At 61.8% G+C, this 27910-nt stretch overlaps 4 protein-coding genes and 2 long non-coding RNA genes across 15 annotated transcripts in view; 2 read left to right on the forward strand and 4 right to left on the reverse strand.

The window, feature by feature from the left end:
* The window catches only part of CNOT3 (CCR4-NOT transcription complex subunit 3), a 13312-nt gene extending 491 nt beyond the window's left edge, over positions 1-12821 (forward strand). The window contains exons 2-18 of one of the 3 annotated variants that reach the window (XM_029924578.1): positions 3029-3106; positions 3208-3275; positions 3505-3579; positions 3702-3791; positions 3886-4014; positions 4123-4218; positions 5172-5394; positions 5488-5621; positions 5906-5962; positions 7072-7438; positions 7514-7637; positions 8271-8469; positions 9809-9908; positions 10001-10199; positions 10456-10588; positions 11152-11277; positions 12480-12821. In XM_029924578.1, the coding sequence (XP_029780438.1) occupies positions 3082-3106; positions 3208-3275; positions 3505-3579; positions 3702-3791; positions 3886-4014; positions 4123-4218; positions 5172-5394; positions 5488-5621; positions 5906-5962; positions 7072-7438; positions 7514-7637; positions 8271-8469; positions 9809-9908; positions 10001-10199; positions 10456-10588; positions 11152-11277; positions 12480-12578 (2244 nt within the window). In that variant the 5' untranslated portion in view covers positions 3029-3081 and the 3' untranslated portion in view covers positions 12579-12821. The remainder of the gene's footprint in view (positions 1-3028; positions 3107-3207; positions 3276-3504; positions 3580-3701; positions 3792-3885; positions 4015-4122; positions 4219-5171; positions 5395-5487; positions 5622-5905; positions 5963-7071; positions 7439-7513; positions 7638-8270; positions 8470-9808; positions 9909-10000; positions 10200-10455; positions 10589-11151; positions 11278-12479) is intronic. The other 2 variants (XM_029924580.1, XM_029924579.1) reach the window with 2 other exon arrangements.
* Positions 8685-10040, reverse strand: LOC115280141. Its single transcript, XR_003903687.1, has 2 exons — positions 9575-10040; positions 8685-9307 (listed from the first exon to the last, which is right to left on the reverse strand). It is a non-coding gene; the product is annotated as an uncharacterized LOC115280141 (long non-coding RNA).
* On the reverse strand, positions 12779-17666 carry LENG1 (leukocyte receptor cluster member 1). Of its 4 annotated transcripts, none has more exons than XM_029924718.1 (5): positions 17590-17666; positions 15680-15858; positions 14398-14577; positions 13580-13842; positions 12779-13071 (listed from the first exon to the last, which is right to left on the reverse strand). In XM_029924718.1, the coding sequence occupies exons 2-5, from the start codon at positions 15809-15811 to the stop codon at positions 12798-12800; spliced, it is 849 nt and encodes a 282-aa protein (XP_029780578.1). In that variant the 5' UTR covers positions 15812-15858; positions 17590-17666; the 3' UTR covers positions 12779-12797. The 4 variants fall into 4 exon arrangements, with proteins under 4 accessions (XP_029780578.1, XP_029780579.1, XP_029780577.1 ...); XM_029924719.1 differs by lacking the exon at positions 17590-17666 and adding an exon at positions 16890-16911; XM_029924717.1 differs by lacking the exon at positions 17590-17666 and adding an exon at positions 16569-16645.
* Positions 16177-26439, reverse strand: TMC4 (transmembrane channel like 4). The gene is made up of 15 exons (XM_029924584.1): positions 26301-26439; positions 25570-25783; positions 24215-24360; positions 23869-24101; positions 23650-23771; positions 19751-19898; positions 19110-19277; positions 18778-18941; positions 18389-18515; positions 18056-18153; positions 17590-17773; positions 17150-17280; positions 16890-17045; positions 16569-16647; positions 16177-16469 (listed from the first exon to the last, which is right to left on the reverse strand). Exons 1-15 carry the CDS (start codon positions 26377-26379, stop codon positions 16401-16403), a joined length of 2118 nt encoding a protein of 705 aa, XP_029780444.1. The 5' UTR covers positions 26380-26439; the 3' UTR covers positions 16177-16400.
* LOC115280138 overlaps positions 23465-27910 on the forward strand; it is a 5105-nt gene continuing 659 nt past the window's right edge. The window contains exon 1 of the long non-coding RNA XR_003903684.1: positions 23465-23702. This is a non-coding gene — a long non-coding RNA (uncharacterized LOC115280138). The remainder of the gene's footprint in view (positions 23703-27910) is intronic.
* Positions 26626-27910, reverse strand: part of MBOAT7 (membrane bound O-acyltransferase domain containing 7) — a 12503-nt gene continuing 11218 nt past the window's right edge. For 3 of the 5 annotated variants that reach the window (XM_029924632.1, XM_029924630.1, XM_029924631.1), the window contains exon 8: positions 27247-27640. In XM_029924632.1, coding sequence (XP_029780492.1) covers positions 27247-27640 — 394 coding nt within the window. Of the gene's footprint in view, positions 27641-27910 lie in introns of all 5 variants that reach the window. The other 2 variants (XM_029924629.1, XM_029924633.1) reach the window with 1 other exon arrangement.

Genomic DNA, 27910 nt, shown 5'->3' on the forward strand with positions numbered 1-27910 from the left:
CCTTCCTGGGCGAGGCGGCCGCCTTCATGTGGGGGTCGGGCCCCCAACCCCCGAGCCAGGACCGCGGGCGGGGCGGGGGGCTCCGTTCCCGGGGCCCGGCCCCCTGCGCGCCCCAGAAGTTCCCCCTGCGGCGAGAAGTCGAGGGGGGTCTGGGCTGTCCTGAGCGGTACCTGTTCGGGGCGGGCAGCGTGCTGGGCGCTGGCGCTGTGGCCCGGAGCCCCCGGCCTGTGGTGTCACTCCCACTCAGCCTCCCCGAGTCTCCATGACACCTGCCGAAGCCCCCTGCCTTCGCCGGGCTGCAGACGGTGTCCTGCAAACACCCCTGATTCTAAGCAGTGCCAGCCTCTCCGAGCACGGCTGCCCCCTTCCCGGGCACTGACGCCCCCGCTGTTTGGGGACTGCCCCCAGCGTGACCCTTTGCTGCTGCCGTGTCTCAGGCATCTGTTCCCCGCTCACATCCGTCCTTCCAGAAAGCCGGGGTCCCGCCTCTTCGGTGCTTGTGTTGGGTCCCCTGGCCGCGAGTGTGTGAACTTGCCACTGTGTGTGAACTTGCCGCGCTGACAGTGGCGGCTGCTCGGAGGCTCGCCCTCCCGCTCCCACACTCAGGAACAGCTTCCTAGACGTGAGGTTCCCGTGCTGTGACACGTGGGCTGCGCTGGCTGGGGTTGCCTCTGTCCTCCAGGGGCTCCAGGGGGCAGGAAGCTTTCTCAGGGATGCCCCCACCCCCGGGCACCAGCTTCCTGCCTCTCAGGTCAGGGGTACTTGTCTGGGGTCTCGCTGTGCGAGACCAAGGTTTCTGTTCTGGGCTGAACATAGTTCCGTGTGGTGGGGAAGAGACCCCACTGTGGTCAGCTTTCCAAAGTGGGCTTCCAGCCCCCCCCCACCCAGTCCTTGGTAGTGGCCCTCCCAGGGGGCAGAGAAGTATCTCCACCCCAGGACCTAACAGGTCCTTCCTCCAGAGTGTCAGGTGCTCCGCGTGGCAGGGTCAGCACCCCCGGTTAAGGATTGCCCCTCCAGCATTACTTCCCAGCGCCAGGAGCCAAGCTCCTGGCCCCAGTGTGAGGCCTCTGTGTGGGGGCACACGGTGGCCCCCAGGGTTAGGGACCACCTGGTGTCAGCTCCCAGGACTACACGTTCCACTGCCCCTGTGCATGACTGTGTCCTCCCTGGGGTCAAGTCTGGGGGTGCTCTCGTTTACCTGCCTGCTGGTTCCCGGGGTCCTGCTCGCTGCTCCCCGCTCCCCCAGGGGATCTGCTCTCATGGGCAGAGATGGTTTCGGTGAAGCTTCCTGGGCCGGTTCCAGGCTCCCCAGTCCTGTGGGAGACCTCCTGCCATGAGCGTGCAGGCTCTTGGGTGCCTGAGCTGCCCCCGTCTCGGTGACCTTTCCCTGCGGGATCCTGCCGGGTTTCCCCAGAGTGGTGGGGCTCCCAGCCCTTTAAGAACGGAGCTTCTCCGAGGTGGCACCTCGCTTCAGGGCTCAGGCTTCGGCTTTCTTTCTCTCTGGTCCTTTGCTGGGGGACTTGGTGTCTTGATCTGGGGTCTTTGTAGAGGGAGGGGCCCTTGCCCTGCAGTACCGGCCCTGTCTAGGGGGTGCAGGTACCCTGGGCCACGGTGCCTCCCCCAGCTCTGGTGGTGTCTTCTCCGGGCCTCAGCTGTTCCCCACTGAGAGCCTGAGACCTCACCTTCCCCGGCTGGGGCTCTGTCCCCCTGACACCTTGCTTCTGAGTTCTGCAGGACTTGTTGCTGCCACAGGCTGTTCCCCTTTTAGGGGTGTCCCCTCCCCACTGAGCCAGGTGTCCCGACCCCTCTCTCTGGGCTGGAGGCTGTGTGGGATTGGAGCACAGGTGAAGGACTCCGCTTGCTGGGTGCACGGGCCACGTTCGTGTGCAGTGGCACGGGCGGCACAGGTACGCTGCCGGCAGTGCTCTCGGCCCGGACTCTTCCTGAGACGAGGCCTTCCCAGTGGGCAGGGACCCTCCTGGCGGCCTCCCTGTGGTCTAGTCCGCGCTGCTCTGGGGCCCCCTGCCCTGGCCTGTAGAGTGGGAGCCCCCACCGTCTCAGGGAGCCATGGTTTTCAGTCAGGCCCCCTTTCTAGGGGGTGGCCTCCCCCTGGGCCAGAGCTCCTGGTGCCTCTTTCAGCTCTGTTTTCTGCGCGTCGTGTACTTTGAGGGTGAAGATACCCCTCTCTCTAGGTACTGGGCATGTGTCCTGGCGGTTTGTGTTTCCCTGCGTCTACGTTACAGCGCATCTGATGCGTGCTTCGCGTGCGAGGATCGCTGCCTCACAGCAGAGGCCCCTCTCCCTCCTCTCTGTGAGGCCGCACTCTTCTCCCGGCCCTCTCGTGGCCTTCTGCCCCTGCGACTAAGTCTCGGCGTTAGCGTCGTTGGGTCAGGAGCATCGTCTCCCGCTCTGGAGTAGACTTGGTGGTGTGAGGCCCCTTCTGCTTGGGACCCAGCCCTCTCATGATGGGGGCCGGGGTGGCTTGTAACCGCAGGCATTTCCCGCCCCCCAGTGCTTCCCTCCCATCCTTTACGGCATCAGGCCGTCTGCCTGCAGGCTCTGTCTTCTGACCTGAGGAGTAGCCTCTCTGTTGTCTGGACCCTAGTCGCCGTGTGCCGTGCCCCACTGTGGGAGTGTGGTCTCCAGGGCCCCTGCCTTCATCCCCAGCACTCAGCCATGTGCTGCTTGACTTTTTCCTGCTTAAAGCATCTTCTGGGGTGTCATCTGGGGAGAAGGTGGCCCATGCTCCCAACATTTTTCCACTTCCTGGGTGAGAGTTACACAAAAAGTGTATCTGCTTCCTTGTTTCCACGAACTTCCAGAATGTTCTTGTGGAACGTTTCTTCCAGAGTGTTCAGACCCTCGTGCTGGGCTATCAAGCTGCATGCGTGGGACTTGGCCTGGTGTTGGTCTTCGTACTGTAAATGGGTCTTCCCTTTACCGTCCCCAGTGCCCTACTGTTCCCAGCCTCGGTTGTGTCTGTGTTGGACCAGCCAGCGAATAAACCTGTGTTCCTTCCTCATCTCAGCAGCGTCCGTCTCCAAGAGAGTATGAAGAGAGGGCGTCTGTAGGGCAGGGAAGATGGCGGACAAGCGCAAACTCCAAGGTACTGGGTTGACAGCCCACTGCCTGTGTGGCCACATGCTCGCTGTCCGTGGATGCCTGCTGCTGGGCAGGGCGCTAACAGCCTGCCTTCCTGCCGCCTAGGTGAGATTGACCGCTGCCTCAAGAAGGTGTCCGAGGGCGTGGAGCAGTTCGAAGATATTTGGCAGAAGGTATGAATCTGGGTCTCCAGGGCGGAGGGCACAGGAGGAGGTTCTAGATCTCTGGGTGTAGGCCAGGGAGAGAGAGGGTGGGTCCAGGTGCTGAGGACCTAAGAAGCAGCTTTGAGATGGATTGGGGGTGTCCTCAGAGCCCAGCCCTCAGAGACTGGAGCTTTACCACTGGATTGGGTGTGAGGGCAGCAAGTCCCACTGTGACACCCGGGTTCTCTTCATCCCTCAGCTCCACAATGCAGCCAATGCGAACCAGAAAGAAAAGTACGAGGCTGACCTAAAGAAGGAGATTAAGAAGCTTCAAGTGAGGGGACTGGGGGCCTGGATTTCTGGGTCCTGAGGGCAGAGGGAACAGGGAGGTGGGGCTGGGGGCCTCAGTGCCCACGTCCTGAGGCAGTGTGATGGTCTTGGTTTTCCCACCTGCAGCGGCTGAGGGACCAGATCAAGACATGGGTGGCGTCCAACGAGATCAAGGACAAGAGGCAGCTGATAGACAACCGCAAGCTCATTGAGACGGTAGTGAAGGGGGAGGTGGCTGGGTCCCTGGGTCCCCAGGGGTCCTGGGAGGAGAAGGGTTTTTGGGAACCCCTGCCAACTACGCTCTCCACAGCAAATGGAACGGTTCAAAGTTGTGGAGCGAGAGACCAAGACCAAAGCCTACAGCAAGGAGGGGCTGGGCCTGGCCCAGAAGGTGGACCCGGCCCAGAAGGAGAAGGAGGAGGTTGGCCAGTGGCTCACGGTGAGTCAGGGTAGAGGAGAAGTGATGACTGCAGGCAGGGCCCTGGTCCCCAGGCCTCCGTGGGGACTCTGGCTGACCCCTGCCTTTCCACTCCCTGCCCCCATGCAGAATACCATCGATACCCTGAACATGCAGGTGGACCAGTTTGAGAGTGAAGTGGAGTCTCTGTCGGTGCAGACACGCAAAAAGAAGGGTGACAAGGATGTGAGTGGGGGGACCCTGCGCCCAGAGGGGAGATTAGGGCCGGCGAGTTGGGGTGAATGGCTGCGGGGAGGCACGTGGAGGGAGGCAGCCTCAGGGGTCCCGCCCCAGCAAACGGTGGCACCGTGGGGAGGAGGAGTGGTTTGAGGGAACCCTCACTGGCCTCTAGGGTCACAGACTAGGCAGCGAGCAGATGGACAGGTAAGGTGCAGAGGGCCCAGGTGGTCCAGGTCCTGAGGCGGTGGGTGGAGGCAAGGTGGGACACGGGAACTTTGTTCCCTTGGCCTGCGGAGAGCAGTCTGGGCCAAAGCCAGATCTAGAGGCCCAGATTCACAAACTCCGGGATGGTAAGGTGTGGGTTCAGGGGGATGCAAACCCCATGTGCTTGTTGGCACACAAAATACAGGGAGCTGGGGGTGGGGGTGGGGGGCAGTGGGAGGTGCATCAGATTTGGGTAGCTGAGATCCTGAGAGGTTTGGGAAGCTGGAGCTTAAAGGGGAGACACGATAGGTTTTTGTGGAGGTGGTGGGGGATAGAGACCGGAGGCCTGGGGTGGGGCTGAGCTGCTGCGTCTGGGTTCCCTTGGGTGTATGGATAGCGTGGCAGGTGTGCTGAGGACAGAGACCATTGCAGAGGCGATTGCAGTAAATAGGTATCATTATTACCCTTACAGCGAGATGCGGGGTGGGGTATGCAGCACCTGATAGATCTGGGCTGCCAGGGCCACAGTGTAGGGAGGCACGGGGCTGTCTGGTCTTCTAGAGATGTCCAGGGATGTCTGGGCGGGATCTGGGGGTCCCTGCGCCTCTCCTACCTCAGAGGGCGGGCAGACTCCACACTGCCATGCCAGGAGGGGCTGGAGCAGAGCGTCTGGGTCTCTCCGGGGGTCAGGGACTGAGGACGGGTTCTGTGGGGCAGAGCCGTGCAGCCCCTGAGCCTGGCCCTGGGCTCGCCAGCAGAAGCAGGACCGGATCGAGGGCCTGAAGCGGCACATCGAGAAACACCGGTACCACGTGCGCATGCTGGAGACCATCCTGCGCATGCTGGACAACGACTCCATCCTCGTGGACGCCATCCGCAAGATCAAGGACGACGTGGAGTACTACGTCGACTCGTCCCAGGACCCCGACTTCGAGGAGAACGAGTTTCTCTATGACGACCTGGACCTCGAGGACATTCGTGAGGCCCGGGGCCGGCCCATGGGCACAGGACAGTGAGGGCCCGCTGGGGGGCGTCCCAACCCGTTAAGTGCGCCCCTTCCTGCCCCCACAGCACAGGCGCTGGTCGCCACCTCCCCCCCCAGCCACAGTCACATGGAGGATGAGATCTTCAACCAGTCCAGCAGCACGCCCACCTCCACCACCTCCAGCTCGCCCATCCCGCCCAGCCCGGCCAACTGCACCACGGTGAGGACGCGGGGACACGGCGTGCGGAGGGGGCCTGTGTCCTGCGTCCCGGCCCCAGGGCTGTGGAGTGTCCGTGGGGTCCCGGGCGAGCAGTAGAGGCCTGGCAGCGGGCCAGCTTGGGCAGGGAGCCGGGACGCTGAAAGCTGGAAGAGGGAAGAGGTGCCCAGGAGACCAGGACCCTGGGTTCCCCAGTGAGGTTAAGGGCATAGGTCTGGAACGGCCCCAGGAGGGTCTGTTGGGGCCCTAGAGGTGACACGGGTTTCCACCTGTGTCTCCTCCTTCAGGAGAACTCTGAGGATGACAAGAAGAGGGGGCGCTCCACGGACAGTGAAGTCAGCCAGGTGGGTGCAACTGTGTCATTGGTCCCCAAGCTTACTGAGGTCTGCGTGTGACCGGAGTGCCGGGGTCAGGGGCGTGAGGGAGTTAGAAGGCTGTACAGTCCTGAGGAGGGCCAGCATGAACGGAGGCCCAGGGGCTGGCCCATGGCACCTGCTCTGGACATTAGAGCAAGACTTCAGTTTGTCTGGTGTGGGAAGGGGCAGGTGACACCGGTGAGCCAACACCTAAAGCTTGCAGGCGTCTGGAGGTGGCCCAGCTGGGTCAGGCTGAGGGGCCCCCACCGTGGGGAGCCGACAGGCTGGACAAGCGACAGGTTTCTGTGGGCCTTGTCTGCGCTAGTGACGGGATCTCTGTTCTCCCCAAGTGAGTCCCCCCCCCAGGACAGGGTGGAAGCATAGCCTGTAGGAAGTGCTGCTCTGGGGAGGAGGCTGTCAGGCAGGAGCCTGGTGCCCAGGCCCCGAGGAGGCTGGAGCGGGACCCGGTGGGCATAGGGGGCTAGGAGGGAGGTGGTCTCAAGACCCCTTGGTGTGAGGCATGCGAGGTGCCAGGGGTTGTGCCCCCCCTCCCCCCGCCCCCAGGATGGCAGCACGGGCTGACCAGCAGCGCTCGCCTGGCACTAGCTTGGCCGCGGGTGTGCCGTGGGGACGTCATTCCTCTGCCTCCCGGGGTGGGGGTCAGCACCGGTTCCTCCAGTGTTTGTGACCCTGTGGGCGGCATTTAGAATTACTGTCCAGTTCTAGGCTGTTGTTTCTCCTGCTCTTGGACGTGTAGTTGGGTCCAGTTGGTCTCCTACCGCGGGCATTTGTTAGTTTCTCCCTTGTCATCAGACCTGGTCAGTGGGTTTGTCTCCCTGATGTGCAGGCTGTGGCAGCCCTGGGCACGTTGTGCAGAGGCCTTCACACGGGGTGTGTGGGGCGCTAGTGTGGGCTAGAGTGCACTGTTCTCCGCCCGGAGGTGGGGATTGCAGCCTGGAGGGTCGGGTCAGGGGAGGGGACAGACAGCCAGGCCCAGCGAGGGCCATGGAGCCCCAGCTCGGGGGAGGGCCGGGTGCGGGAGGCCTGGCGGCCCGGCTGGCCCACTGCATCCTGACCCTCTTCTTCCCCACGCACAGTCTCCAGCCAAAAATGGCTCCAAGCCCGTCCACAGCAGCCAGCACCCTCAGTCCCCAGCCGTGCCACCCAGCTACCCATCTGGCCCCCCGCCCACCACCTCCGCCCTGAGCAGCGCCCCTGGCAACAACGGCGCCTCCACGCCAGCAGTGCCCTCCAGTGCCCTGGGCCCCAAGGCCAGCCCAGCTCCTAGCCACAATTCAGGCACCCCTGCCCCCTATGCCCAGGCTGTGGCCCCACCAGCCCCCAGTGGGTCCAGCACCACCCAGCCCCGCCCCCCCAGCGTCCAGCCCGGTGGTGGAGGGGGCAGCGGAGGCGGCAGCAACAGCAGCGGAGGGGCAGGCACCGGCAAGCAGAATGGTGCCACCAGTAAGTAGGGGGGCCTCTGGGGGGGGGAAGGGGGTGCTGGGGTGGCCTGTTTTCACTCCCCCTTCCTTACCCCAGGTTACAGCTCCGTGGTGGCAGATAGCCCGGCAGAGGTGGCTCTTGGCAGCAGTGGGGGCAACAGTGCCAGCAGCCAGGCCTTGGGCCCCCCGTCGGGTCCCCACAACCCCCCTCCCAGCACCACGTGAGTATCTAGCTTCTGTCCCTGCCCTGGTCCACCGTGACCTCTCCCACCGGCTGGGGTGCCTGTACCACTTGGCTCCTGCATCTCTCCTTGTCCATGCCCTAGGCAGCGTTCTGAGGCACACGTCATGTATTTGGGATCGTTCCTGACGTCCACATATGTCCCGTTCACCCGCCCCAGGCCCTCCTGACTCCCCTGAGGAGTCTGCCTATCCCGTTCTCAGACCAAACCTTCCCTGCGGGGCCAGTTCTCAGATTGCCCCAAGGAGGATTCTGACCTGTGAGGGATGTAGGGAAGCCCTGCTCTCTGGGTCTCCTTGACAGCCCGGCTCTAGCCGGGGGTCCTGGAGGGGGGAGGGGGGGCATTCTGTTGTAGGGTTGGAACGCTCCCTTCCCACACATCCCCTCTTCCAGGGACCACTACCCAGGCCTGTGTGTTTGCGCCCCCGAGAATCTGGGCTCCCAGCTCTGTGGCTCTTCCCTCCTGAGGGGATCTGACCCCCCCGGGACTGGACCCCTTCGTGGGTCATGGCTTCTAGGTTTTCTCCCTTCTTGTTTTTTAGTTTTTCCTTCCTCCCTTAATCACCAGGCCCTCCTGTCCCCCCTCAGCTCGCTCTCCTTCTCTCCTTCCCAGGAAGGAACCCAGTGCGGCAGCCCCAACAGGGGCTGGGAGTGTGGCTCCAGGCTCAGGGAACAACACAGGGGGTCCCAGCCTCCTGGTGCCACTTCCTGTGAACCCCCCCAGCTCTCCGACACCCAGCTTCAGCGAGGCCAAGGCAGCCGGCACCCTGCTCAACGGACCGCCGCAGTTCAGCGCTGCTCCAGAGATCAAGGTGGGCCCCACCCTCTGCCCCCCTACGCTGTGTGGCTCTGGCTTCCTCTCCCCTGGGCCCACTTGTTCCTTCTCCGAGTCTTTGCCTGCCCCCTGTACCTTCGCCTTCTCTCTAGGCTCCTCCACCATCCTGCCCTCTGGGCTTCCGAACTTGCTCTCTTGCTGTCTGGGAGCCCCCACCATCTCTCCCCAGTCCTCACTCCACACACGCCACCATCCAGCGCTCTGCCTCCTTTATTGACGTCCACTCTGGGCCATGCCTCATGCTGGGTGAATCCACCCTGGTCCCACCTTCTGTGCTGGGAGGCACGTGTGACTGTGGAGGGCGGGCAGAGGGTGCTGTGGACCCACCTAGGTGCCTGACTTGCCCCGGGAGGATGGCCCCACAGGGTCTCCAGGGACAGATCTCTAAGTTGGGACCCAGCCTGGGAAAGATATCGGAGGAACGAGAGGTCCTCCTGTGCCAGAGTCCTAGGAGGCGGGGAGGTCAGCGCAGAGGCTCCACACAGAGGGGGAGGGAGGCCACTTTGCGGGAGGGGGTGCGGGCTGGCTGCAAGGCTCGGGAGTGCAGGGGCTCCTGAGCGCCAGGGCCCGAAATGGGAACCGGGTGGAGAGTTGACTCTGTGGGCCAGTGCAGGTTTAATCTCAGTTCCACCGAGTAGGGGGCCAGGGCCAAGTCCGCACTGTCTTGTGCACCTTCGTCTGGAGAAACCTCCAACTCTGAGTGGGCTCTGACAGGCTCAGTATCCTCCCGCCGCTCTTGGAACGGCTGTGGGCCAGAGCTGGCACTCACATTTTGGAAGTACTCAGGACAGGACGTTCATGGTGTGAGCATCTTTCTGGAGAAAGGGATCAGTGGCATTGAGGGTGTCAAGAGGAATCCATAGCATTAAAAAAACACACTGGGTTTTGAGAAATGACAAGAGGGTTTAGCTGAGGAGGTCCCTCTGGGGTAACTGAGGACAGGACGGATGGACAGACGGACGGAGGGAGGGAGAGGACCGTGCCGGGGGAAGGGCAGGTGGGCTCTGGGCGTGGCCTCGGGCGAGCCTGTGTTCCAGCGGGGAGCAGGCTTTCAGGCAAGGTAGGCGGGTGCAGACCCCCACCTGGGAGTAGGTGCACGCGGAGGACTGCGTGTGGCTGTGTGTCCCCGTGCCCAATGGACGTCACCGTGTCAGCACGGATCTTCGCCGCTGTGCAGTGCAGCGCAGCAGAGACCACACCCCCTGGGCACCTGTCGGTGGGTCCCCCCCCTCCAGTCTGTCTCCCCAGCACGAGGGGCTGCCGGCTCGGTCCTGCAGAGTCAGCACGAGTCGTCACCAGCTCTCGCCTCTCCCCAGGCTCCTGAGCCTCTGAGCTCGCTCAAGTCCATGGCCGAGCGGGCAGCCATCAGCTCCGGCATCGAGGACCCCGTGCCAACGCTGCACCTGACTGAGCGAGGTGAGGGGCGGGGCGAGGGCAGGGCTGCCCGGCGAGGAACAGCAGGCCCAGTGCCTGCCTCACCACAGGGCGCGGCCCTGCCCTCCTCACAGACATCATCTTGAGCAGCACGTCCGCGCCCCCAGCCTCGGCGCAGCCGCCCCTCCAGCTGTCGGAAGTGAACATCCCACTGTCACTGGGGGTGTGTCCGCTGGGGCCTGTGCCCCTCACCAAGGAGCAGCTGTACCAGCAGGCCATGGAGGAGGCTGCCTGGCATCACATGCCCCACCCTTCGGACTCCGAGCGAATCCGGTGAGGGGCTGGAGGGTGGCGGTCGTGGTGGGGATCAGGCCTGAGAGGTTTAGTAACACTTGCTGGTGGGCCCCACTGCTGGCCACCTGACTTGGGGCTGTCCCCGGGGGGGGGGGGGTCTAGAAGTTCATTGGTGGGGTGACGGGGCATCCAAAAACCTCTCGCTCACCTGTGTGGTGGGGGAGCTGGGCTTCCGCACGCCTTGAGCCAGCAGGGATTCCTGGGCGCTGGCACTAGTCCTCCTGCTCCTCCACAGGCAGTACCTCCCCCGGAACCCCTGCCCGACGCCCCCCTACCACCACCAGATGCCACCCCCACACTCGGACACCGTGGAGTTCTACCAGCGCCTGTCCACTGAGACGCTCTTCTTCATCTTCTACTATCTGGAGGTACAGCAGGGCCCCCGGGGCAGCCTCGGGCCCCCCGGCTTCGCCGCCACCGCCGCCGTCCCCCCTCGGGCTGGAGGGGTGAGGTGGGTGTCCCTCTGCGGCCCCCGGGACCGCACCCCCGCCCCCCCCCCCCATCCTGTCCTTCCCTGAGGCAAACCTGTCCCCGCGCCCCCTTCAGCACAGACACGTCCGCGTTGGGGTTGGGGGCTAGGTAGGTCTACTGCTGGGGAGTGGGGCCCCCGTTCAGTCTCCCCGCCTCCCCCTGCGCCCTGGGGGCCGCTCTGCCTGGCCAACCCCGCCCACATCGCACCTGCGGGAACTCTCCAGCCTGCCTCCTCTCAGCTCCTCACGCATTAGTTTCTCTTCCTTCTCAAAGCCTCTCTGAAAGCCATTTCCTCCTCCTGACCAGCATTGGTATGTTCCGTGCCCCAGCCCACCGCCGTCCGCACCGTCCAGCCCAACCTCGGTTGTCGGCGGGGCCCGGGGTTGGCCCTGACACCCTGTGCCCCTCGCCCCACAGCTTGGGGGCCCCCTGACCCCCGGCTGCCCCCTTCCCCCCGCAGGGCACGAAGGCGCAGTACCTGGCCGCCAAAGCCCTGAAGAAGCAGTCGTGGCGGTTCCACACTAAGTACATGATGTGGTTCCAGAGACACGAGGAGCCCAAGACCATCACCGATGAGTTTGAGCAGGTGAGGGCCCCTCCCTGTGCTCCACGCCCCCTGCGGGCCCGCAGCCCCCCCAGCCCCCTGCCTGCACCCACCTCTGTCCCGGCGGCCCTCCGCTCCGCCTGGGCCACTGTCCTCTTGGTTCTGCACACGGCCCGGCCTCACCGTCCGCCCCCAGGGGAGCCTTTCCCAGCCCGGCCGTCCTGCCTCCGCAGGGCCCTCGCCCGTGTCCGTCCCCCCCCCCCCCCCCCCCCGGCAGAGCGGGGGCTGCCCAGCAAACATGCACGGGGAAGCTGTTTTGTTTAACAGGCTTCCAGTGTTCTGGTAACTGGAGCCTCCCACTTGCCCCACACTCGGGGGCCAGACTGCAGGGGTTCAAGCCCAGCTCCAGCTGGGTGACCTTAGGCAAGTCCGGGGACCTGTTTCCATTTCCTGACCTGTAAAACCGGGGTAAACACCCACGTCTCGCAGTTGTTATGAGGATTAAATGCATTAGTGACCTGTAAGTATCCACTGGTGCCTGCGCGTAGTAAGTCACACAGGTGGACCTGGTTTCAAGTAACCTGTAAAGGCCGTTCCAGGGCTTTCTTCCACCCCATCTTTGCCTGCCGCCAAGTACTGACAGGGTCCTTTTCCTCAGAGCTCAGTACCACCCCTCTCCGTTCTTGGAGCATTTCGGATCTCCATTCAGAACCAGCCCCCTGCCCTCATCTCTCTGACACGGACCACACTTGCTGTCCCATCCTGGTTTGGTCCCAAGTAACATTCAAGGCATTGATCCTTCAAAAATGCCCAGCACCGTCACCAATAAAGTCTGTCCCTGAGGCAAGCCTGGATGTGGACTCGGCTGTTCCAGGCTCCAGGGCGGGGGCATGGCCGCAGAGTTTGGCGAAGACAACTAGAGGCTAGGACAGACCTGGAGCGCAGGGCACCGGCTCAGTGCTCCGGCCACAGCTGGGACACGTCCTAGGTTGCTCTGCCAACGGGGCCAGAGGCCGAGGCTCTGGCGCACAGCCTCTCCGGACCTCCATTTCCTTTAAAGGGGGCAGGTTGGCCTTACCTGCCCCAGAAGAAGCTGCGGAGGGTGGAGGGAAAGGGCTCGTGCATGCAAGGCTGTGGGCCCCGTGCCTGGTCCATCCATGGCGGAGATCTGTCCCCTAGGTCTGTGGGTCCAGCCCAGGTCCGCGGCCACCTGCACTCACTGATCACCTTCTCCCCCTGGCCAGGGCACCTACATCTACTTTGACTACGAGAAGTGGGGCCAGCGGAAGAAGGAAGGCTTCACCTTTGAGTACCGCTACCTGGAGGACCGGGACCTCCAGTGACACTGGCCCCCGTCCCCCCTCCCCTCCCCCCCGCATGCTAATCCCCCTGCCCAGGTGAGGGCCCTGCCCTGGGGGGCTGGGGGAAGCCCCTGGCCGTGGGGCAGCCCTCTTCCCCAGGAAGCAGCCCCACCCTGGGGGCCCGGGGGCGAGGGCTGCCCCCTCCTCCCCTCCCCAGTGAGGGACATTTTTTGGTAAACCTATTTTCATTTTGGAAAATATTTATGAATAAATAGTTTTATATGACGGCTGGCAGCCGCGGCCTCTCCTGTCCCCCCAGGAGTCCGTGAGCACCCGGGTCTTGCTGGCGGGGCGCCGCGCCCACTGGGGGTTGAACTGGGAGTTGTACCGGCGCCCGCGTTCGTCCGTCTCCTCCGCAGGCTGGTCCTCCGGGGGCGCTGCGCCCCGCACTCGGGCCAGGAGGGCCTCTGCACGAGCCCTCTCGGTGGCTTCCCGCCGCAGACGTTCGGCCCGAAGCTGGTCCAGAGACGGTCGTCTGGGGGCACAAGAGTCGGGGTTAGAGAGCTCCCAGCCCTAGAGGCCCACCCTCCACCCACCAGGGGCTGCCACCCAGACCCCGCGCTGCACGCAGCCCCCAGCCTCGCTCTGTGGGCTCTCCCCACCCCCATCTTGGACAGCGGGCACGCTGGAGCTGGAGGGGCTCCCAGCCAGTCAGCTGCGCCACGGGGCACGCCCGGGGCCTCAGCTTGCCCTTGAGTAGAAGACAGGAGCCCACAGGCCAGCTCCACACTGTGGTCCCCTAGGGACACAAACCTGCCCTTAGTGACCCCATGGTTCTCAAACTGGTCTCAAGGACCCCAGAAGGCTTGATGTGCCCGTGGGTTTTATCGGTCACTATTTAGCACGGGAGCAAAAAAAGGTCTTAAAGTCCACATCCCTCCATCTGATCAGTGTCCCCGGAAGCCACTGTACACTCAGCTGGAAAGTTCACTGCCTCTGCAGCCCCGGACCCAGCGCCCACTCAGCCTGCCCCGCCTCCTTACGCTTCCGGCCGCTGCTTTCCCTCTCTGCCGTTTCTGCTGTGACCGTCACCATCCCTGTCACCACTGTGCCGCCTCTTCTTCTTCAAATGCTTCTGCATCTCCCGCAGGGGGTCCAGGCGATTCTTGATCTTTTCATCTGGCCCCGGGCCGGGAGGGGGTGCCCCTCGTCCTGGGGGGAGCTGGTACCAAGGCGGCTGAGTCTGGGCCTCCGCTGCGCTCTGGCCCAGGTAGGTCAGGATGCCCAGAGCTTTCTCCTGCCTCTCCTGCGGGGACAGAAAACAGGGAGCCCTAGCTGGGACACCGGGACACCAAGGCTCACAGCGAGGCAGAACCAGCTTAGCCAATGGGGGCTGGACGGCTGTCACGAGACAGTGCCGTGCTGTCCTAGAGACACAAGGCCAGCACAGGTGGGGCTCCTGCCCTGGGCACAGGCCAGACTGGGTGGTGCTGCGGTAGGGGGCAGAGGCAGGCGGCGCTGAGGATATGATTTGAAGATAAAGCAGCAAGCGATGCGCAAGGAGGGAGGCCAGTTCAGAACGTGGGGGGACTCCCCGAGGGGGCCAGGATTTACACTGAGCTGGACACTTCCTCAACCCCAGCAGGGCTGAGGGTCTGCAACTAGCAGCCGCGCCCAGGCCCTCGCCGGCCTGGATGGCAATAAACGGCACTTCTCAGTGCTAGGTTCCAGGATTCCTCAGTCCTCTGGATCAGCTCACTTAATTCCCCACCCTCCCTCTATCCTCTGGTCAGTCACATGGGAGGACCCTCCCCCCAGCCCCCAGCTCTACCCAGCACACAGTCGCTGGGAGCCCGCTTACTTTCTCCTGTCGCTTTTCTTCCTCGTATTCTTTGTTGCCTCTGGTCACCCCTTTCCCTTCCTCCAGCAGCTCCCGGAATAGGTCCACAGGGCCAGGGGTCCGGGCTCCTGCCTCTGCTGCTTCCAGCTCAGGTAGCGAGTTCTGATGCCTGGCTTTTTTCCGGAGGAATTCCGTGCGGGCCTGGGGAGGAGACAGTTACAGGCACCATATTCAGAACCTAGATGTGATTCACACAGCTGTGCGGATGAACCACAGAAAACCACGGTCCTCAGTCCCGGGTGGGGGGGTCAGAAGAGGCACCTGTCCCAGCCTGCGGGAAGGGTGGGGGAATGCAGAACACCTGGGCTTGCAAGCCGCCTCCTTCTGCAACAGACAACCGGCAGGGTTCCCAAGCTCAGGTGAAGATCAGCAGCCCAAAGTATGCGAACAGGCGATCTGGATTACAGTCTGGGCTCCATCCGCCAAGACGTGCAATCTCTGCTGATAAAAGTGAATTTTAAGGGGCGCTTGGGTGGCTCAGTCGCTTAAGGGTCCGACTTTGGCTCAGGTCATGATCTCAGTTTGTGAGTTTAGGCCCCACGTCGGGCTCTGTGCTGACGACTCAGCCTGGAGCCTACCTTGGATTCTGTGTCTCCCTCTCTGCCCCTCCCCCATTCACACTCTCTTTCTCTCAAAAATAAAGTTTAAAAAAAAAAGTGAATTTTAAAAGCCCAGACCACCCTGCGGCCAAACGCTGAGGGTCAAATTCACTAAAGAACAAAACTACTTTTAAACTGGAGGTTAGGAATTACACGGAAAACCCCTGGGACGGGGAGGGCAGGGAGAGGGCTCACTCTACAGCGGAACTGCTGTTTCCCACTGTCCCTTCCCTTCTGAAGCCATCCCACTTCTCTGCATTAATGAAGGGGACGGCGCCCCTCTAGGCACCAAGGGTGCTAGAGAGTGCAGGTAAGTGCTTTGCACGGCGCAATCATACAGTAGGCGCGCAACAAGGTTGTGTAGGCAAACTAGTCCGAGTTTCCTTGAATGGCTCAAGGGTTCATTTTTTCACAAGCCGCTAGTTTGGGCCACTCTCCGGCTCGCGAAAGACAGGAGTGGGGGAAACCAGGACGAGGAGGAGGCCTACGCCATCCCCGCATAGGTGGACACACGCCTCCAGCTGCACCCAGACCCGCCTTCCTCACGGGACACAGCGCGCCTGCGCGCCACACCCGCTTCCGGTCCCCCCAAGACGCCTGCGCAATGGGCCCAGGAGTCCACTCTGGCTGCGCTCGAGGCTTACCTCCTGCTGAGCGAGCAGCACCCTCCGCTCACGCTCTTTCTCCTCCTCCCGGGCCTGAGCCTCGTCGCGCCGCACGCGGGCGACATTGTCCTTGTTCCGGACATGCCAGCTCTTCTTGGGCAAGATATTCATGGCGTCGTAGCCGGTCACCGACTGCCAGGCCCGCCTCCAAGCACTTCCTATTGGCGAGAGTGCCCCTCCTTGTTGTTCCTCCCTTAGCCACGGATTGGTCCTGGGCTCGTTGCTACGCCCCCAGGCCCATAACGAGAGCTGATTGGTCGAAATGCCCGAATTCGGGTTGGCGTAGCCTAGCGACCGCCTCTCACCAAGGTTTTGAGCCAAGCAGGCGTCCCCACCCTGAAGCTTACCGGACGCGGCCGCTGATTGGCTGATATGCCCGTCAGGTCTTCTGGAGGCTAATCACTTGATCGACTCGTGTCCGACTCCTCCCCCCACCTCCCCACCGCGTTTCTGGATGCAATTTACAAAGCAGGCTCTGCAAACTGAGCTGTCTTTATTGATGGGAGAAAAACGTTCACTGTACTCTAAGGGTGGGGGAGCTTCAGGGTCCTGGAAATCCCCTAATCCCAAAGCTGTAAGGGCGTAGGTTTTTCTCCACTTTTTCCATTTTACAGATGGTGTGCTGGAGACTTGCAAAGGGTCTGGGTGGGCAGGTTTGGGTCAGAAAGTGGGACATCGTTTTGAGCAAGGCTAGGGGAGGTCAAAGAGCTCCGTTGGCAGAGCTCAGAGCCACAGCGCGCTGTGCCAAGAAGACCTTATTCTGCGCCTCCTAGGTAAAGGGTAAAGAGAGGTAGGGGTGAAACAGGCCTCTCTCCCCACTGTTTCTTCACATATCCAGGACCCATTCCCAGCAACCCGTTTGGCTCACCGTCTCTATCTGGCGTTTGAGCTCAGAGATAAGACGTCCATAGGAGTTAGCCAAGACCAAGGTATACACCATCAGGAGACTAGAGGACACAGACATAGTCTAAGAGCGTTGTGGGTGTGGCTTCTATCTTCAACTTATGGCCCCTTAGAAACCAAGGATCTGAACCCCCAGCCCCCTCCTCCCTCAGACCCAGGAGTCCAGGCCCCACTTCGTACTCTCTAGACTCAAGAATTTGGGGCTCCAGCCCCTTTCTCTTTTAGAAACAGGCAATGGGGGCCCCAGATCACACAACCTCAGTCCCAAGAGTCTGGACCCTCTCACCTGGAGATTAACAGAAGAGGCACAGCAAACGCCTGGGTTCCCAAGAAAAAAAGAAAGTTCTGGGTGATCCGAGGGAGCCTGGAAATAGACTCAGGGATCTTGGCCCAGATGGACGGCTGACCTCGAAATGGACCACACAGCTTAGAAGGTGGGATCCTGAAGAAGTCAGAGACAGACAGGGCTCAAGGATGGCCAAGATTCAGAATCCTGGACGACGTCGGAGGGAGAGAGGGAGGGAGAGGAAAGTGCCTCACACTTACAAGAAGATGCTATAAAGCACGGGAACAGCAGAGATGGTCAGACCCAGGAGAAGGACCAAGGGGAAAAAGAAGTTCACTGTGGAGGCCCGAAAGGTGCGGGAGGCCGGAGAGCAGGTGAAGAAAAGGGTGAACTGCGAGGAGAAGGAGGAAATTTGAGACACAAGAATCTGAGCCCTAGCCCGTTTTCACCATCCTGGAGTCAGGATCCCGCCCCCCCCCTCCTCCCCCCCGTCAGGGAACCAGAAATCCCTAGACATTTGCTGCTATCAGACCCAGGAGTCCGGCTCCTTCTTCCCTCGGACCGAAAAGATAAGATGCCCTAGGCCCCTTCTCCCACATCCAGAAGTCTGTCCTCCAGACCCCCCTCTCTCCGGATGGAGTAGTTGGGAACCGTCGCAGCCCCACTCCCCCAGGACTCAGAAGTCCGCCACACTCCTCACCTTCTTGAGATAGAAAAGTAGCAGGAACTTGACCGTGTTGAGCATAGGTAGTAAAGGGCAGAAAAAACTCCCAACCCAGACCACCGTCTGCGCGTAGATAAGCCCCAGCACCTCGTCGGGCACCTGGAACTCCTGGGTCCCCACCGTGCGTCCCAGCGCCCCGGGACAGAGGCCACAGAGCAGCCTGACGGGCGGGGCGGGGCCGGGTTGAGTCAGAGGTGCGACGGCCCGGGATGCCCCGCCTCCACCGCCCCCCGCCAATCAGCAGTGAGCAAGACTGAGGAGGGGTGGAGCTTTCAAAGTCCTGGAGGGGGTGTGTCCAGAGACGGGGGGCGGTTCTGAAGACTAGATGGACTCGATGTAGGGGCGGGGCCAGAGGGAAGTAACTAGGTAACAAAGGGGGCGTGGTCCGTGAGCTTGGGGTGTAGGAAAGGGGCGGGGCTACCGCGCGGGGCGGGGCTCTCACTTTCGAGGAAACTGGATGAGCAGCATAACAGCCAGACCAGCCAGTAGATCAAAGAGCAGGAGTTTGTACATTTCCTGCCCCAGCCGAGTCTCCCAGCACTGAGGAAGGAAGTCATGGGTCAGAAGGACCTCAGGACTCCAGCCTCTAAGGACCAATGATCCAAGTCTCCAAATCACAAGCCACGGAGATCCTTAATATCATTTCTCTGGAGGTCCTCAGTTTTCTCCCACATCCCTAACCCCTGTCCTCAAGACCTCAGACCTGATGTCTGGACCCACCCCGCCTCCTCCTCTCCTTCAAGGTCCCAGGATTTGGGGTCCCCCTCCTCCTCACCGGTAACTCTTTGTAATTGTAGCCACAGGCTTTGCACTCCTCGGCCTCGGCATTGCCCCCGCAAGTGATCTGATTCCAGAGAGAGAAGAGCAAGACCAGAAGGGAGGCCAGGCGGAGGAACACCGTCCTGGCGGCGGAGGGGGAGGGGAGGAGGAGAGAAGGGGGAGTCAGCGCTGACCCGTGTTCACCATGTGCTGCACCCCTCCTGTGCGGAGCACACAATTCTCCCCGTTTCACAGAAGAAACTGAGGCTCTGTGACCAAGAGTCAGGATCTGAATACAGAGCTCACCGGGCCCCATATCCCGGGACTCCGCGCCGTATAAACTGCAGCCAGTGCCGCTCAAACCAGCCCGCCATCATCCCCCGCCCGCCCCCCCAAAGCTAGAACCTGAGCAGGATAAAAACAATCTGGCGGCTCCTGGTGTAGCCTTCTAGCGGGGCAATGAGCTTGAACACAGGTGGCAGCAAGAAGTTGACGCCGGAGATGAAGATGGACGGAAGGAAATCCACCCCAAGCTTCACCAGGGGCATCTCCTGGACGAGGGGCATCTCCTGGGGGAGAGGGCGGACCAATCAAAAAGGCTCTGGGGTTCTGGAGGAATCCGAACATACACCCCCATTCCTCCTCAGACCGCAGGAACTCTAGACTTCAGTCCTCTCCAAACCGGGAAATGTGAGTTCCAGGCCCGCAGGACGCCCCTCCCCCAGGGCCCTCCGCACCTGCAGCTCCACAGTGGCCCCTGTGGCCCAGTAGACTCCGTAGAAGGCGGCTCCCAGGAGCGCCATCACCAGCAGATTGAGCAGGAGCCGCACCGACCACACCTTGGCTTGCTGGCCCAGGGTCCGCACTGCAGCCTGGCGCCGCACCGCGGCTTCCTCCAGCTCCACCTGCCGTCGGGAGAGACGTCCATTTGGGCTCAAGTCCCCCTGCTCGACTTGAACTGACACAGCACCGTCCAAGGGCTTCTCTAATCCTGGTCCCAACCCCTCTCGGTCCTCCAAGTGACCGTTTAGCTCTCTGGCCCCGCCCCTCCAGCGCCCCACCCAGCACCGACGGGTCACGCACAGATCCGCTCCCCTGAGGCCCCGCCCAGCACTCCCGCCCAAAGCCCGGTTCCAAGTCGCTTCTAGGTCCAAGACCTGTACCTTACCCCGTGGAGCTTCAGGCCCCGGCGCCCTCCTGCCACTTGCGTTTTCCTGGGCCCTTTGGCCTCAGGTATCCCTACTGTGGCCTCCTCCCAGCCCTCTCCTTTCCCGAGGCCGGCCTCCTTGGCAGGAAGCGCCATCCAGCGTCTCTCGGGGAGCTCGGTCGAGGTCCCACCCCCTCTGGCCCCTCTGCGCCGGTGGCCCTCCACGCGCACCTGCAGCTCGTAGAGGATGATGCGCTGGCGCAGCCGCACGTGGACATCCCCGCGGAGGCCGAAGTCCCAGGCGGAGAACACGCGGTGGCTGTAGCTGGTCAGGGCTCCGGACTCGGCCAACAACGTCTGTTTCAGTCCTGACACGGAGCTGAGGGAGGGAAGAGCCAGGAGACATGGATGTGGGAGATCAGCCCGCTCTTAGGGGACAAACAGGGAACAGGAACCCTAGGGCCTCAGCGAACTGCTAGCTAGCAGAGAGTAAGAGACTAGACACATGGAGCCAAAGACCAAGAGAGAGATTCAGGGGCAGACTCGGGAACATACACACTGGAGAGGCAGAGAGACAGAAACCCAGCAGATAGGGATAGAGCTCCAGAGAGAAGGGGACAGGGACCCAGAGTGAGACAAAGACCCTGGGGAGGGACAGAAATTTAGAGGGGACACTAAGACAGATTCAGAGAAAGGGGTACAGACAGGGAAACAGGGAAAAAGAAATCTAGAAAGAGGAGTCAGAGACTCAGAGGGAAGAACAGACGCCCAGAGAAGGGGGTGGGGAGGAAGACCCAGAGAAAGGAGGGCAGAGACTCAAATAAGTGGGGCAAAAACCCAGGGTTGGGGGGACAGAGAAGCAAAGAAAATTGGGCCCGGAGGCTCCGTACCCACATTCGCTGCTGCGGCGCAAGCCCCCAGCTCCCCTTGGGTGAACTCTTACAGAGGACGGGCTTCTGGTCTCTTCCAGCCGGGCCCCTTGAATCCGCTCCATTGTGGCGCCCGTAGAACCTTCCTTTTATGCAGATGGATGGCACTGCCCTCTAAAACCTATTCCACAGCTTCTCCTTATTCTTGATGTTTAGGCTCCTTCATCGCTCAGCCAGCGTGCACCTGGTCTAGCCCCCGCCTGCTTGTTGAAGCTCAGATCCTGTCCCTCCTCCTCCTCCTGCCCCACGACCTTTCATTTCTCAGAAAATTCCAAACCTCTTCTCACCACAGGGCCTTTGCACTTGCAGTTCCCACTGCCCAGAATGTCCAGGTCTTAGCTGCTCACCTGGCTGGTTTCTTCTCATCTTTCTGGCCTCTACCTCCAGGTCACTTCCTCAGATAGTCCTTAACTGACCTCTCCATCGAACAAGGCTCCCCACCCATTCTCTATCATGGGGTGGTGGCAAACTATGGCACCAGCTTTTATAAATAAAGCTTTATTGGAACATGGCCGCGTGTGCCCATTTATTTACTGTCAACAGCTGCCTTAACCCGGCAACAGCAGAGTTGAATTCACACGAAGACCGTGTGGCCGGAAAACATGAGGATATTTCCCATCTGGTCTTTATCGAGAAAACCTTGCTGACCCCTGCTCTCTCGCCTCGAGCATAGCCCCCCATTTGCTTCCTATATGGTACTAGTCCCAACTGAAATAGCTGATTTGCTATTTTTAAATATTTTAAATATTTATGTTTGAGAGAGCGAGAGATGGACCACAAGCGGGAGAGGGGCAAAGAGAGGGGGAGACACAGGATCCAGGCTGACGCAGGCCCCGGCCCCGAGCTGTCAGCACAGTGCCCAACAAGGGGCTCAAACTCACGGACTGTGAGATCGTGACCTGAGCTGAAGTCGGACACTTAACCACTTAACCGACCCAGCCGCCCAGGCGCCCCCGGCTGATTTGCTTTTTATTTATCTCGCAATTTATCTCCCCTCCGGGACTGTGAGCTGCACCAAGGTAGGGGGACCCGCATCCGATATCCCCGGGCCCGGCACAGTGCCTGGCATCTAGGAGACGCTCCGCAGTGTTTTCTCTTCCAGGCCCGCGGCCTCCCCTCTGCCGCAGCCCCTCCCCGTAGGGCACTCCCACTCTTGCCTGAATGCCAGCGAGTCCCGGATTTGCGTCTCCGGCGCAGACTTGTCTCCAGGACCCACGTACAAGGCTGCCTACTCCTCATGCCCCTTGGGGGTCCCAAGCCGCCTCCCAATGGCCGAGGCCGCCCCCTGCAGGTGGGGCTCTCCTCATCTCCCCCTGCGCTGCCCTTCCAGGTGCTCCACACCAGAGTCATCCCCGACTTCCACCCCCCCTTCCCCCATCCAGTCACTGGAGACGCCTCTGGGCTCAGATCCCGGGGGTCTCCCTCTTACGTGGAGAACGGGCCAGGGCGATCCACGGTGTTCACAGAAAGGATGGGGGGGTGAAATGGGGGCGGTTGAAGGGATCTTGAGGGAGCTTCTGGAGGCCGGTCATGTTCCGCTGGAACATACCAAGCTCTGCCCTTTGGTTTCTGCATGTTTCTGGATATGTGTGATATGTTTACAATGAAAGATATGTAGGGGCATCTCGGTGGCTCAGTCCTTTGATCCTCCTTCTCTTGACTTTGGCTCAGGGTGTGATCTCACAGTCCGTGAGTTAGAGCCCTATGTTGCGCTCTGTGCTGACAGCAGAGAGCCCCCTTCAGATCCCCTGTGCCCCCCCCTCCGCCCCTGTCCCACTGGTGTGTGCACTGTCTCTCAAAATAAATAATAGGGGCACCTGGGTGGCTCAGGTCAGATCTCATGTTCGTGGGTTCGAGCCCCGTCAGGCTCTGTGCTGACAACTAGCTCAGAGCCTGGAACCTGCTTCCGGTTCTGTATCTCCTTCTCTCTTTGCCCCTCCCCCTCTCATGCTCTGTCTCTCTATCAAAAATAAATAAAATATTAAAAGAAATTTTTAAATTGTCCTAAAAAAATAATAATAAACTTTTAAAAAACTGCCACCACAAAGAAAGACGTGATAATGAGAAGAGGTGGGGGCGCCAGCTAATGCTAGAGTGGCAATCACGTGGCAATACATAAATGTATCAGATCAGCGCCTTGCACACCTTTAATATACACAATGTGATTTATGTCAAGTATATCTCAAAGCTGGGGGGGGAGGGTGGAAATTCAATGGGAAGGAAAAGAAACGGGAAATCCGAAATCGACCCCTGCCAGCACCCAGGTGCAAGCCGCCACCTCCCTTGCCTGGATTGTCACCACAGCCTCGCCACTGCGGCGCCCTCGGCTTGCTCATCCCCCACTCCCCGCCCGCCTTTCCTGCCCGTCTCCCCTCCTCCCTCCTTCCGCCCCCCACAGAGTTGGAGAGGACGCCTTTTGAAAGCTAAATCAGATCAGGGTGGTCTGCTCGAGAGCCTGCATGAGTCCCACATCACTCTGAGCAGTCAGATCCTTAACAGAGTAGGACGCCTCCTGGTGGCTCTCCCCACCTCCCCGTCCACCCTCCACCACGCATCCCTGCCCCTGGCTTGCTCTGGCTGTGCTCTCCGCCTGCAATGCTCACTCCCTGGGTATTTATCTGACCAGATCCTTCACCCCCTTCGACGTCTTTATGTGAATGTCTGTCTCATTGAGGCTTCCCGGGGCCCCCTAAATACAGCTGCCTGGCACATACTCATGGGCAGCGCGCCGCACCTGCTTTCTGTCCAGCGCCCCCTCACCCCCTAACACACGACGTCACTGACGCATTTATGGCTTCTTCCTTATCCCTTGTCTCCCCCTGGTAAATTGTCAGCTCCCCCAAGACCGGACTCTGTCTGGTTTTTGTTTGTGTCTAGAACCCGGCAGCCACCACATAGTAGGCACTTAATATCTATTTCCAGAACGAGTGAGTCATCCCGTTTGTGTCCCATAAAGCATATCTCCCTCCAGAAAAGAGGTAGTTAATTTGTGTGGTTAAGCACTTACCTTCCTGCACCAGACTCTAAAGCCACAGGAAGGAGAAACTTCCCAGTTTGTCACTGGTCTTTAGCACTAATGAAACATTTTAATGCGATTCAAGTCCAACTGAGAGAAAAGGATCGCACCGCGAGACTCCGGATTCTTGGGGAGGCCGCTTCTACCACCACAACTCCCTCCCCAGGGTCCCTGGTGTCACTGACCGATTGAGGATGAGCACCAAGTGCAGGAGGCCAATGACAAAGACGGAGCACAGGTAGGCGACCGCTAGGTGTCGATAGGGTGGGTAGAACCCATAGAAGAGAGGAGACCATTCTAGAAAACCCTGTCGAGGGAAAGGTCACCGTGGGGCCAGGGAACGGGGGGTGAGGGGGGCGGGCACCGAGGTTCAGAGGGGGGCTCCCAGGCACCCAGGCACTCACCTCTCCTGAGAGCAAGCTGAAGAGATGGGTGGGGAAGGTGACCAGGCCTTGGGGGCCGGGGTTGTAGAAGCCGCAGGGAGAGGAGGTGTCAGGGCCAGGGGGACCCGGGGGCGCCCCTTCCAGCCAGGTGGGCAGCAGCGTCATGCAGGCCTTCAGCACGGAGGCCAGCACGTTGAGAAGCAGCAGAAACCGGAGCAGGGAGAAGTAGGACTCGGTGCCGGCTCCAAACTGGCCTGCAGGGGGCGCCGGAGAGGCCTGGGGCTGTTTTCGGAGTCCTCCCCAGCCCCTCCTCCCTCAGGCCCAGGAGTGGGCCCCCCCCCCAGACAGCAGCCTCAGCCCTGCGCACCCCCGATCCTCTTCAGCGTCCACGCCCAGGGCTGCACGGTGTGCAGACGTTCCCGAAGCTGCTCCTTTGACCGCCGGAGCCGCAGCGCCCAGTGGGCCTTTGTGGAATCCGATCCCTGGGCCACTTCGTCCCTGGCTCGGCTCTGCCTGGTACAGAAACAGATTCAGAGATGGAAAATGGAGGGCCTAGCACCCCCAAACGGACACCCCCAAACGTAGAAGCGCCCCAGCAGTGGGACCGGGGGGTGACGCGCAGGGTTTTGGTAACTGGGATACTCTGCAGCGCTCGGAGCAGACACATCTGAGAGGCCGGGCGGAAATCGGCGGGTGCAGCGCTGTACAGAGAGTTCGAGAACCGGCGCGCTCACGCCGCGCTCTTTAGGGACGCACTGGCGGGGGGCAGAACTGCGCAGGAAAGCAGGGACGCGTATTGGGAGGGATCATTGTGGGGGGGAGGGGGGACAGGGGCACGCGGTGCTTCCGCGCCCGCAGAGCTGAGCCCCGTGGCCCAGGTGCCGGCGCTGGGCGCTCGCCGTGGGGGCCTCCGAGCTGGATGCTTCCTGCACTTTGCTGCAGGCAGGTCTCATGAAGGGCAAGTGGAAAGAATACGGGTCTGGGTTTTGTCCCTGTTCCTGGCGCATAGCGTTAAAAACCCTCGGAAGACCCTAAGTGAAGGTCCAGGTGTCTTCTAGAGCGCAAAGGTGGTGACGGTTGCACGCCGCCTGCGTGGGGGCTGGTTGTCAGGGAAACCACCGCAGGTGGGAGGTGGGAGGGGCTTGGAGCTTGCAGCCTCATCCCCGACCTCCAGGGGGCGGAGCGGGGCTGGAGGCAGAGTTCGATGGCCAGCAGCTCGAGGTTTAATCGAGCCCACCTGTGCCACGGAACCTGCATAGAAGCCCGAAGGGACGGGGCTCGGAGAACAATTTCAAGACGCACGACCCGGAGCCCGTTCTCAGACGGGCCTGGCACTCGCCCGCTGTGCGGCTCCTGGCTGGAAATGCACGAGACACTCACGCCTTCCAAAAGTGGGAGTGCGGCCCTTTGCTTTCAGGAAAGATCCAGATTGCTCTGAGCTTTACGCCGAGCGGGCTTCGGGAAGCTCGGGGAGCCCCTAACTTGACCGCGCAGCGTTCCCCAGCCCCCGCCAGCTCCGTAGCGGAAGGGAAAGGAGGAGCGACAAACTTCAAGAAGCAGGAGGCAGACCAGAGACACACATCAAGCAGAGGAACACAGAGAAGAGGGTCTGGGAGGCGGGACTGCCTGGAGTCAGAGACGCAAGGGCCCGGGCAGGCGGAGACCGAGGACGCAGCAGCCGCCTCGGCCCACACCTGGGTGGGAAGCGGCGGCGAGCCTCACCTGTGGGCCCGGCGCGCCTGCATGGGCCAGGGAAGTTCCCGGGAGGGAACGGGTTGCTCCAGCTCCTTTTGGGCGGCTTCTGCCACGGCCTGGACGTTGGTCTCTCCATCTTCTTCCTCCTCCCTCGATGCCCCCCAGGGGAGAACCCCGGGTCCTCGGTACCGAAGGGTAGCAGCGCTGGGGAGCTCATTCAACACGGAGGAGAGCGAGGGGCCTGGGGCAGGGGAGCGGGGGCTGGGAGGGTGCAGGACTCCCAGCCCCCAGGCCCCTCCTCCCTCAGACCCAGGAGTCCAGACCCCCAGCCCCTCCTCCCTCAGACCCAGGAACCCTGATCCTCAACTCCTTCCTCAGATCCAGGAATCCTGAACCTCAGGCCCTCCTCCCTCAGACCTAGGAGTCTGGGCCCCGAGCCCCCTCCTCCCACAGATCCGGAGTCCAGGCCCCCAGGGCCCCTCTGCAAACACCCAAATGTGCCCCCACTCCCCCAGGGCTGAGGAGTCCATTCTTAAACTTTATTGTCCCTCTTATTCAGGAGTTTGCGACCCTGCACCCCCCACCCCCGCCCCCGCGACTGGACCCTCCCCAGGACGCAGGAGTCCTAAGCGCTGGTTCCCTTCCCCCACCCAGAAAGCCAGGAATCGAAACCGCCTCCCTTCTGCCCTCTGGACGCTGGAGCCCAGACCTCCATTCCCTACCTCCCTCAGGACTTCCCCCACCCCCCACTCCCCCACCTGTTCTGGCCCCCCGGGGTGCTGGCCACGCGCCAGAGGAGCCCCAGGCCTCCGGTTCCCACGTCGGGCCCTCTTCCATGGCCCCAGGTCCAACTGTATTTCCGTCTCTAGCGGCCGGCTGGGCGGGGATTGCCCCAGGTAAGGGAAGGACCCCGGCAGGTCCGCACCTGGCCACCAGGTGGCGGTGGGGGGACACCAAGCGCTTCGACGTCGGGGCTGCTGCTGGGAAACGTCTCCTGGGAACAAACTCTCGGACGCCAGCGTGGTTCCGGGAGATGCGGCCCCACGAGCCCCAGTCCCGCGACCACCCACAGACACACGGACAGTCTTTGTGAAACACTTTATTGGGGGAGGCGCACGCATTGACGGTGTCTCAGGCCAGGGAATGACAAGAGGGTGACAGGTGCACTGGGACCCTGAGGTGGCTCAGATGAAAGCTGCAAAAACCATGTCCGCGGGCCTGCTCTTTCGTGCCTCAGTTTCCATTCTATGAAACGGGAAAGTTATGCTCCCTTCCGGGCCTGAAACACCAATAAAAGTGGGGCGAAAGCCACAGGGAGGAGGCTTCCCACTCCCAGAACCTGCCCCGAAGCTCCTACCCCAGGCCCTGGAGCCAGAAAACGGCAAACTGCCCAAGAAGCCGTGTGGTCTGGCGGCCCCTGCTGGCAGGGTGGGGGTGTGCGACTCCCTCCGGAAACCGGCAGAGACACCTAGCCCTTCCAGGAGGAAGCAGCGCCCTTCCCGAGCCCTCCGGGCAGAGGGCGGGGAAGCGGAGAGCGCGACAGCCGGGCTCCTTCGGACGCAGGGCAGAGCAGAGAAGATGGGAATCCTCTCCAGGCCCCTGGCCAGTCCGGCAATCTTTTGGGAAAGGAGACAGCGGCCGGGGTCACAGGATTCCCGCAAAAAGCTTGGTGGCTGGACCGATTGCAAAGCGTGTCGCGGCAGCTTATTCCTCCCGGAGCTTTTCTGCGGCCAGGGTGGAGGCCGAGGGGGCGGGCGCGGTCTTCCTCCGGCCAGAGCCGCCCCCGCCCAAAGCCAGCCCCAGCAGCAGGGCGGCCAAGGCCAGGACGTGCACGCAGAAGTAGACGGAGGCCCAGTAGCGGACGGTGTCGCCCAGGGACAGCAGCACAAAGCCCATGCACATGTAGTCGTAGGCGCGCATCTTCAGGAACCAGTGCACCCAGTCCCACGCCTTCTGGCCCCCGGGACCGAGCCTCCCCCGCAGGGCCGACTCCAGCCGGCCCTCGGCCGCCAGGCACAGCGGGATGGTCAGGAAGCTCAGGTAGTAGCCAGGGTGGAGGCCATGCCAGTAGGCACTCAGCAACATGGTCCAGGCGCTCCTGGGGGAGGGGCTGAGATTCAGGACCCGGGAGCTCAGCCCCGCGGCCCCGCCTCCCCGAGACCCTGGAGTCCTGACCCAAGCCCCTCCCACCTCAGACCCGGGAGTCCAGGCCCCCAGCCCCTCCTCCCTCAGACCCAGGAGTCCTGCCCCCAGCCCCTCCTCCCTCAGACCCAGGAGTCCTGTCCCAGCCCCTCCTCCCTCAGACCCAGGAGTCCTGCCCCAGCCCCTCCTCCCTCAGACCAGGAGTCCAGACCCCCAGCCCCTCCTC

Source organism: Suricata suricatta, chromosome 16, assembly GCF_006229205.1.
Source record: "Suricata suricatta isolate VVHF042 chromosome 16, meerkat_22Aug2017_6uvM2_HiC, whole genome shotgun sequence".
Classification (NCBI taxonomy): Eukaryota; Metazoa; Chordata; class Mammalia; order Carnivora; family Herpestidae; genus Suricata; species Suricata suricatta.

Coding starts and splice junctions, on each gene's coding strand:
- LENG1 (XM_029924718.1), bottom strand. CDS start 15,811: ATGAATATCTTGCCCAAGAAGAGCTGGCATGTCCGGAACAAGGACAAT. Junction 14,578..15,679: donor TGCTGCTCGCTCAGCAGGAG/GTAAGCCTCGAG, acceptor TCTCCTCCCCAG/GCCCGCACGGAATTCCTCCG. Junction 13,843..14,397: donor AAGAAAAGCGACAGGAGAAA/GTAAGCGGGCTC, acceptor CTGTCCCCGCAG/GAGAGGCAGGAGAAAGCTCT.
- TMC4 (XM_029924584.1), bottom strand. CDS start 26,379: ATGGAAGAGGGCCCGACGTGGGAACCGGAGGCCTGGGGCTCCTCTGGC. Junction 23,772..23,868: donor TCAGCTTGCTCTCAGGAGAG/GTGAGTGCCTGG, acceptor TTCCCTCGACAG/GGTTTTCTAGAATGGTCTCC. Junction 18,516..18,777: donor ATTGTTTTTATCCTGCTCAG/GTTCTAGCTTTG, acceptor CTCCGCCGCCAG/GACGGTGTTCCTCCGCCTGG.